At 41.3% G+C, this 9,768-nt stretch overlaps 1 protein-coding gene across 4 annotated transcripts in view; it reads right to left on the reverse strand.

Annotated features, from left to right (window-relative positions):
- The window catches only part of CAMSAP1 (calmodulin regulated spectrin associated protein 1), a 30,651-nt gene extending 21,559 nt beyond the window's left edge, over positions 1 to 9,092 (reverse strand). For 2 of the 4 annotated variants that reach the window (XM_075578837.1, XM_075578836.1), the window contains exons 1-3: positions 7,765 to 7,894; positions 6,580 to 6,742; positions 2,317 to 2,579 (exon numbers count right to left, since the gene is read on the reverse strand). In XM_075578837.1, the coding sequence (XP_075434952.1) occupies positions 2,317 to 2,579; positions 6,580 to 6,742; positions 7,765 to 7,821 (483 nt within the window). In that variant the 5' untranslated portion in view covers positions 7,822 to 7,894. Of the gene's footprint in view, positions 1 to 2,316; positions 2,580 to 6,579; positions 6,743 to 7,764; positions 7,895 to 8,492; positions 8,513 to 8,610 lie in introns of those variants that run through there. The other 2 variants (XM_075578838.1, XM_075578839.1) reach the window with 2 other exon arrangements.
- Positions 9,093 to 9,768: the final 676 nt, after the last annotated feature.

Genomic DNA, 9,768 nt, shown 5'->3' on the forward strand with positions numbered 1-9,768 from the left:
TCCTCTGGAGCTGAACTTTGGCACCAAAGCTTTGGAGACTTTTCCACCTTCAATATAAATATAAATACAATATATATATATATATATATATAAAAATAAATACAGAATATATATATATATAATATATATATATATATATATATATATATAATATATATATATATATATATATATATATATATATATATATATATATATATATATATATATATATATATTTCTTGCCTGTACATGCAAAGAAAAAACAAAGGTCACTTCAGGATCACCCAAACAAGAAGCTGCACTGTGATTTTACAATGATGTCTATTGGCTGCCTGAGAGAGGATTTAGTTACCATATTGCTTCTCCCAACCAAGAATTATTGTAAAGGAATTTCAAAATTAGAACTTTCAGAAAGCAGGGGAGTTACTCGGTGTGCTACAATTCAGCTCTGTGGAACCATGTTTCAAACAAAAATAAAATAAAATAAATAAATAAATAAAGTGTGTGTGTAATACAGTATATATATTTTTTAGTTTTTTTAGGTAAAAGATGGCAAACAGGGGAGCGCCCTTTACACTACATATTTTTTACAGGTCTACTTCTGGTTGGTACCAAGGCATAATGCCACAGTGACTACAGGGTGCCCTGGTGTAATTACTTTGCAAAAAAAACAAAACCCCCTTCAAGCCAGGATTCACTAAGCTACGATAAGGGGCACTGGCGCTTGATCCAGTGCCGCTGTCTTTAATGTCCGTTAACACGAGATCGAGATAAATAGCTTTTAAGCATACTAATAAAAATAGGATAAGAATCTTAGTGTGCGCCCCTCATAGAGCAGGGGTTAAAAGACTAAAATCCTCACTGGCTGCTTCTGTTTTGAGATGCATGCACCATTTTTAATAACTAAGTGGGTGAAACACAAGTAATATGTGCAGATATGGCCTAGTCAGTCACACATGGGCACCTACATTTTTTATGTTTTACAAGGTGACTTTATCACACATATCTTCCTTTAAATTAACCTTTTTGTTTCTGCTGTCTAATTTAGGATGTCCTCTTGCCTACAGCAATCTCACTGCGTTGCTTGAAAATCTATAATTTATAGATTAGGGATTGATTTCCTAGTGTACAACATCTAGGCTGTGTATTTTAGCAGGCAGAAACTAGGTTGACAATAGTGTTCTATTTATATAATCAGCACTACTACACACATGCAGTGCTGAGAGGACATCAACAGTGACAAGTGGTTTAAATGCACAATATCTCTGATTATACAAAAGACAATAAAAAACGAAAATAAAAGTTCAGAGCAATGCCAGGATAGAGGCCATGTACTAAATCAGGAGCGGCCAACTCCAGTCCTCAAGGGCCACCAACAGGTCATATTTTAAGAATATCCCTGCTTCCGCACAAGCGGCTCGGTCAGAATGACAGCCACTGATTGAGCCACCTGTGCTGAAGCAGGGATATCACCAATACCTGGTCTGTTGGTGGCCCTTGAGGGCTGGCGTTTGCCACTGCTGTGCTAAATGTTGCAGACTGCTTTTTTTGGCGCAAAATTGGTGAATGTCAGACTAAATTACCATTAAATGTGTGTGGTGTGTGGTGTGTGGTGTGTGGTGTGTGGTGTGTGCGTCTGTCTAACAAGCTCAAATTTCTCCATCTGTGCCAAAAATATAATTTTTTTAAATTTGTTTTGGCAAACAGAAATGGCCTACGCTTGGCGTGCAGATGCAAATGGTCTCTACTAAAAATGATCTGCCAAGTTCAACTTGGTTTAAACCCCCAAAAAACTGTTAATAGGGTTAGCGCAAAATGCAGTTCCTATGCATCTATCTACCCAAAAATGTATCTGACAGCACAGATGTTTTCATTTAAATTGTATTCATCAAGTATTCAACATCACGATGCATCAATATTTGTCAAACGTAATCAAATTATACGTCATATGTTTGACGTCTTCATATATAGGAGACAGATTTTTTTGACGTTTTGAAATACTTTTTAGCACTGAAAGCTTGATGCACAAAAAATGTTTAAAGTAAAATCTTAGTTCACAGGCCCCAATGATTTACCCTTTTTGGTATATGACTGCAGTGTAAAATTAACCACTTTAAAACTACTCTACATTAGTCAAAAGCTGTCATTTATTAGTTGAAATTGCCTATATAACATTATAATTTTGATTCTTAGAATGTCAAATAAGCACCATAAAACTATGGCCTGTGCCCACCCTAAATGGAAACGTAGCTATCAAATAGATTGAAAATTTTAGAAAAGTCTCAAAACAATTTAATCCACAATTAAAATAATGACTTGTATTTCAAGACAGACCATTTTGATTGGAGCAGAGCTGAGGTCAGAGTCAGACACGGGTGCATCGTCGCTCTCCATGACGTAAATTCCTTTGCGAGATAAAGCCTGAATGACTGGCTGGTGTCCCTGTAATGCTGCCACCTGATCCCCTTTCAAAATAAGGCTGCAGACCCGGCAGTACAGCTCACTGGAGAGGAGCAGCTTGATGACAGGTGGTTTAATGTGTTCCTGTTCATACTGATCTATGTAAAAAGGATCCTTCAGCTCCTCTGGGATATTATCTGGAACAAAGAATAAAAGACACATGGGTCTTTATGCAAACCAAATAATATGATGAAATACACCACAAATCGAATTTTCTTTATCTGTTTTATCTTTGCAAGTATAAAATAAATAAGGACTTCCTATTTAAAAGCGCAATACAAGCAATATCCTACATGTATGTTTCTTTAAATAAATCAGTTCTGTAGTATTAGATAATAGTTACTAAAAAAAAAAAAAAAAAATTCAACTCCATGCCATTTTTCATGAGTTTTAATACACTGAACATCCTTTGATCTATAGCAAGTTTTAGCCCACCTCCCTAGCAGTGCAAGATCTTTGCAACACTTTACTGTTTGTGATAATTTGTTGCCAATGTTCCCAGAAGTTTGAGCTGCAAACTGTAACAATAGATAATGTTACTTTAATAATATAAGGATACATTGTAGCTGCTGAGTTACACTGACTGAAGGATTGATTGAAACTGAAAGGCAGCCATTTAGTGAACCTTGGGATGCTGAATATTTGCTGATCGATTTCGGGAGACCTAATCGATCAGCAGCTTAGGTCGTTTTCAATAAAAGGTAATCAAAGGCTGCATATATTAAAACAAACAAATCTACATATATTTTTTTAAAGTGCCGCTTGGATTGCCTCATTAAGCAACACATTTTTGGGGACCAAGTAAATAGAAAACAAGAATAGTAGTATGTTAAAGCAGCAGTATCCCCCAAATGTATATATTTTTAATCTGGATCAATAGGTCACCCAGAGCTCACACGTGGTTCCCCCAACACACAATTCCCCTGATTTTTACACAAAAAAAATACCAATATGGCCACCGTACTACAAACATGGCCGGCATCATCTCGAGCGGACGTTGCGGCTTTTATATTGGCCGTCGGGCCGAGCCCTAACCACACGCTATTTTGTATGCAGCATGACCCGTTCTTCCCAGTATTAAACCAGGAGAACCTCTGGACCACGGAGCAGCTCCGGGGAACCTCCAGGTTCAGGTAAAATAAAAAGTTACGAAAGAATAGAACAAACGATTAGCGTGGAATGCTGCTTTAATATGCGAATACAATAGCACCTACTGTATATCAATGTGCCAGGAAATACGTGTTAAAGTTAAGAAGCCTATTAGAATGAATAATTAAAAAATATATACAGTACTTTTAATTCCTCTAATATAATTAGTTATTTCACATATTTTCGAATGGCTGCACGAAGGGAGACGAAATAAACAGCTTGATTGCAAGTCAAAAGCTATAAAACACCATCCTGACTCAGACATGCCCCAAAACCACAAGGAGATCCCTCAAATACTCGAGTTTCTTCAGTATTTAAGCAATATCTTAGAGAACGACCTGCAACTCCCAGCATCCCATGCAAGATCAGAGCAGGTTCTCATCTTATACTGTAGGCGTGTTTCTCCTTACGGTGACTAAGAAGTGTTCTTACACACCATCAAACGTCACTCTACATTAAAGCAGCAATACTATTTTCCAATGTGTTTCTTTTTTAATTGTGTATATGTAAAGCATGTGGCAATGTATAATTCTACATTCTTGCATAAGCTGGCAATCATTATTTCGTGCTCCTGTTACAAATCTGTCGTCAAAATCCTGTGCCAACGTAATGGCTGCTTCAGTCAGTCTTACTCAGCAGCTACAATGTATCCTTGTAATCTTAGTTAGCAAATATATAAATATTTTAAAAGTAGCAATCCCTGTATATAGGAAACAAAATTGTAATACATTTTTTTTTTTTTTTTTTTTACATCATTAGAACAAAGAGGTCCCAGGAGCTGAACCGAGCCCCCCTGTAAAAGTAACAATCCAAGCACCTTTTAAGAGAAAAATGCTTTAACATTTTATTTTTTTACCCATGTTTGAAGCAGGGGTTTTCCAGAGCTGAACCTCGTTAATTTCAGCTCTGGGGACCCCCTGCTTCTGGATATCCTTATCTCAGTAGTAGGTGCCAATAGCCGCTGCGGCTGAACTAGCTGGGCTTTAAAGTTGAAAGCTCTGGCTTCACGGGGGTCAAAAGGAAGCCGAACCTGATGACGTCACAGCTTCCTCCTGGCCCGCAGGGGCGCAGGCGCTTCAATATGCCGCCATAATGTGAACCCCGGTAGCCGAGCAGGGTGGCTACCGCCACCCACTACAGAGGTAAGCATCTCCATAAGCAGAGGGTCCCCCGAGTTGAAATGAATGGGGTTCAGCTCCGAAGACCCCCTGCTTCAACCCTGTGTAAAAATAAAATGTAACAAAAAAAAGGGGGGGGAGGGGGGCCAGAGCATGTATTGCCGCTTTAATTCTAATTATGTAAATATGCCATAAGTAACTCGTGCTCAATTAAGTGTGCGATGACTGACGATACACCTGAGTAGCAGACCAGAAATATGAGGCTTTTCAGGCTCTGGCAGATTCTGCTACTGTTTCCTAATGTTTTGCTCCACCCTGCTAATCTAGCCCTGAAATAGCAGTATGACCAACCTACACTCTTCTCCCCATAAACTTCTCTAACCCACAACACCCTATAGCCCAGGACACAGCAGCGATACAGAATATCGCACCTCAGTCTGGCGTTAACTGCCATTGATTAGATTGGCACCTAACACCGCATCGGAGTGCGTTATCCCAGCTTTTTTAATCCAGGCCTAAATCTACTAAAATGTTTGGAAACATAAAAAGTTATATTATAACAACAACCACTATGTTCTGTGAAAGAAATGAATCCACTTACTGTAAAATCCATGCACAGGCCTGGTGTGTTATCTAGCCCTCACTAATAACACCTTACCGCAGAAGTCATCAGCTCCAGTCGCCAAGAGCCCCCAACATGTCAGGTTTTCAAAATATCCCTGCCTCAGCACAGGTGGTGCAGTTTTCGACTGAGCCACCTGTGCTGAAGCAGGGATATCCTTTAAACCTGACCTGTTGAGTGGTGGGGGAGTCTTGAGGACTGAAGTTCAGAACCCCAGTCGTACCACTTTCATCATATCGTTTTTGTCCTGTACGCATCTATACACCTGATTATAAAAGAGACAGACGATTTCCCTGTGCAGCAAAGCATTACCTTAATAGATATTTTTTCAGAATATACTGTACAACTAATTTACCAAGCAATCAGCATTAAACTGTGAAATCTATTCTGTAGAGAAGAAACATTGTACTGGGACACAACAAGTATCGTTAATATTCAGCTCTCTAAAATGTTCAAGGCACGTTTCAGAACCTACTGATAAGCAGATCTGTGAATGGACTGAAGTTAAAATAATGTAAAGTTGTGCTATGTAGGAGGACTGAGTGCTGAAATTAACGTACAAGAACAAAACACATGCAATCCCAAAATTGCAGGGATTAAGCAGTACAGTATTAAGTAAACCACAACAGTGGCCATTTTTAGGATTTTTTGCAAAAAAATATATTTACACCAATATTTTTCACAAATAGACAAATGCTGAAATTTAAAATCATTCATTGTGTCATCAGGATGAAGGAAAGGGGGGGGGGAAAGGGAAGAAGGATTGTCAAGCTGTAACAAAAAATAGGACCAGCAGAGGTTTTACATTGCAATCACAAAACAGAAAAAAACACAATATTACCAACAAGAATAAATGAGGGGTCCCCATTTATGGTAAGGTCCAGTCTATGAAATTTAATGCTAACACTTATATGTACATTCACTGGCAGTAAAAGGGTTTGCAGCATATGATGCCCAAGTATTAAGTTCTGAAACATATGCCTTGATATATGTTAGAGTTCCATATACAAACAGCAACCGTTTAACAAAACCCAAACAAGAGCATTAATGACAGATAAGGAAACTGTCATTAGGGAAGACATCTGAAACATACTGCATGCTGACAAATTATGTTAAGAGGTTGCTTTTTTATGCATGTCATAAGTATTTAACTGAATTCAGAAATTGAAAGAAAACATTACATGCATGACTTCATTTTTGTACACCCGATTTCAAAAAGGTGAGACACACAACCCATGCCATCCTTACCTATTCCATATGCTTTAGCACAGATCCACTGTAAATTAGCAGCAATCTTGGCCCTGAATGAATCATAGTGCTCTAGTGGCACAACCTCCACGGCACAGTCTGCAAAGGAATCCATTTTTCTTCTGGTGCTGTCTCCAGAAGCACAAACACCAATATCCACCATCTAAAATAAACATTGTCACTGGAAATTACATTAACCATTAAGGAATACATGGACATCATTTTCTCTTCCCCGGGCCCCTTGTTCAAAACATTTTGTGACACAGGCCTGGACTTCAAAAACATATTCATCAAATCAATATTGTCTTTAAAGTATACCATGTAATTATTACATCACCCTACCCGGACCAGGCTAAAAACAAAAATTAAAAAAAATTATATATTGGTATATAAATACCAGAAAATAAAATACACAATCACATCACATCTCAGGGCCCTGGGCAGCCATTAACACCGCACCTGCCGCCTGCTAACAACCACATATTCAGATAAGCACCTTTGAAAAATAATAGTATTTGAATGGTCTATTATGCTTTAACACATTATTAGCAACAACTCGAGATGAAAAACACAGGAGGGGCTCTGTGGGTTTGCCATACAGGACGCTATTTAAATGCTGCTCATTGTGGTTCTATACGGGTCATAAATTATCTAATTTATTATGAGGCGACATAGGCCCAAACTGCATTGTTAATGCATTAAGTCTTTCGCTGATGGAGATCTGCAAAGCTACAAGGAATGACTAAATATTGTGACTAAATATTGTGGCTAAAAGAAATGCTTTATATTCGGGTTTATATAATGTTGTTGCGTTTCATTCAATGTCACGCCTCAATACCACAAAACAACGAGCATGTACAGCTTAGTACAATGAATATTACATGCTGGTGCTTTATGTAAAAATGTTCAATGGGGCCTAAAGAAAACAATCTTAAAAACACACTAGCAGAAATCTCATGTCTCAAATTATTTACAGGGATGGGATCTGTTGTGGGAATATGTTTGTGGTGCAAAACAATTGTGTGTTTGGTAAGGTTAGATGAGCCCTTCTTCCTCCGATATCAAACATACAATGGGAGCAGCTGACATGGCCAAAACAAGACAATCACACCCTGTATACAATAGCACTTCAGTGCCTACAAACTCACTCCAACATGCAATATATACATCCATATAAATAGCTACCTTTCTACCGACATCAATATCTATATATAGATATCTATATGTCAACCTTTCTGCCATGGATCCTGCAGATATACAGCAGCGTGTGACATTGTTCCTTTCCCTGGATAACACAGCATCCCACTATCATGCTGAATATGGCAGAGTTTCCATGGGATACAAAGGCAGTGTGCAGAATGTCACAATATAACCCATCAGCAGAGAGGGGACAATGAAAGCTGCTGCTGCCCCCTCCTCAGCACACACTATAATAACCCCCCCACCCCCACACTGCCCTGCGTCCCACCCTAATATACACTGCCACCCACCCCCACCCTACAGCATAAACACCCACACTGCCCTGCACCCCATCCTCATATACACTGCCACCCACCCCCACCCCACAGCATATACACCCACCCTGCCCTGCGTCCCACCCTCATATACACTGCCACCCACCCCCACCCCACAGCATATACACCCACCCTGCCCTGCATCCCACCCTCATATACACTGCCACCCACCCCCACCCTACAGCATATACACCCACCCTGCCCTGCGTCCCACCCACAAATGATGTCCCACCCTTATACATTGTTACCCATCCTGCACATCACTTCCCTGCCTGTAATATACACCAGAATATCCCTTTACTGATATAACCTTACTACCCGTCACACCCTTATATCTCCCACAACACGCCACTACAGGAAAAATAAACCCCACGCGATGTCACCTGTCACGGAGCCCACCTGCGTTACCTCCTACAGTAGCTGCCTGCCACCCTCAAGGAATATAGCGCCTGCTCGTGGATCTGTCACGGGTGTTAAGCATTAGGTCAGAGGATGCCCCGGTGTTATTGCCACTCACCTCGCAGCCGGGGAGGGGGGGATTACTCAGGAGAAAGGGCTTGTCAGTCAGGAGGCTGGGTGGGATGAATGGAAACGGCCTCCCTCCGGTGCCAGCCTCCGTCCTTCCTCACACACACAGCGCAGATAAATAACCCCACCACCGGAGACACCGCCACAGCCGCCGCCGCCGCGGCCTACATGACAACCGGGCGGCCCAAACACGGACACCGACACAGCACGGCCGCCAGGGGCAGAATGCAGTAGGAGGAGGAGGAGCCAGTGACCCCTCCCCTCTCCTGTCACAACCGTACACACACCGGTGGTAATGTCACTTTCTCCTCCTCCTCCCCCTGTCTCGCGGGCAGCTCGCGCCGGCCGTCACACGCGCGCGCGCGTGCATGCAGCCTGCTGCCACTTTGGAACGGGGCGCGAACCGCGGCAGTTGGTGGGCTGTATAGTGCGGCAAGAGTCGTTGGGGCGGTTGAGGTGAGAGAGAGGAGAGCTGCCCCAAGTACGCATGCGCAGAGGAGCCGGGGCTGTGACGCGGGCGCATGTAGTTGCCGCCCTCTCTCTCCGCTTGGCACGGTGTGGGTGTGTGGTACCCAGCTCCCGCACCTGAGCCTGGGGGACAGGGGGGATAATATGATATTATTTCAGTGGGGGGGATCAGTGACCAATACATGATGTGTGTATCTTTATATAGAGAGAGAGAGAGATAACTAAGTGTGGTGAAACCTATCCCTATTCATTTTGCAAAGCGAGTATAACCAACCCCACACTGATGAGACCCATTAAGGTCGAAACGGCTGTCTGTGGGTGGGTTTACTGGCTATGCATCTTAACCCAGGCTGTGCTCAAAGCTGTGAAATGCAGCAAGCATAAGCTTATAGGGGACCATGTCATATGGTTTAGATGCAAAAGGTGGCACTGTGTGTGCATATGCATGGAATTTCCCAGAATCCCTTGCTGCAGTGGAAGCGCTGGGTAATAATGGTGAAAGGCAGGGTTGCAGACCTGTCTAAGACATGCAAATGAGTACACAGTAATATTTCCATTTGATATATATATATATTTGATATATATATATTTGATATATATATATAGCGCCATCCAGGTACATAGCGCTTCACAGCAGTAATGCACGTGATATAACAACATTACACATAATGGGAATAAG

Source organism: Ascaphus truei, chromosome 21, assembly GCF_040206685.1.
Source record: "Ascaphus truei isolate aAscTru1 chromosome 21, aAscTru1.hap1, whole genome shotgun sequence".
Lineage (NCBI taxonomy): Eukaryota > Metazoa > Chordata > Amphibia > Anura > Ascaphidae > Ascaphus > Ascaphus truei.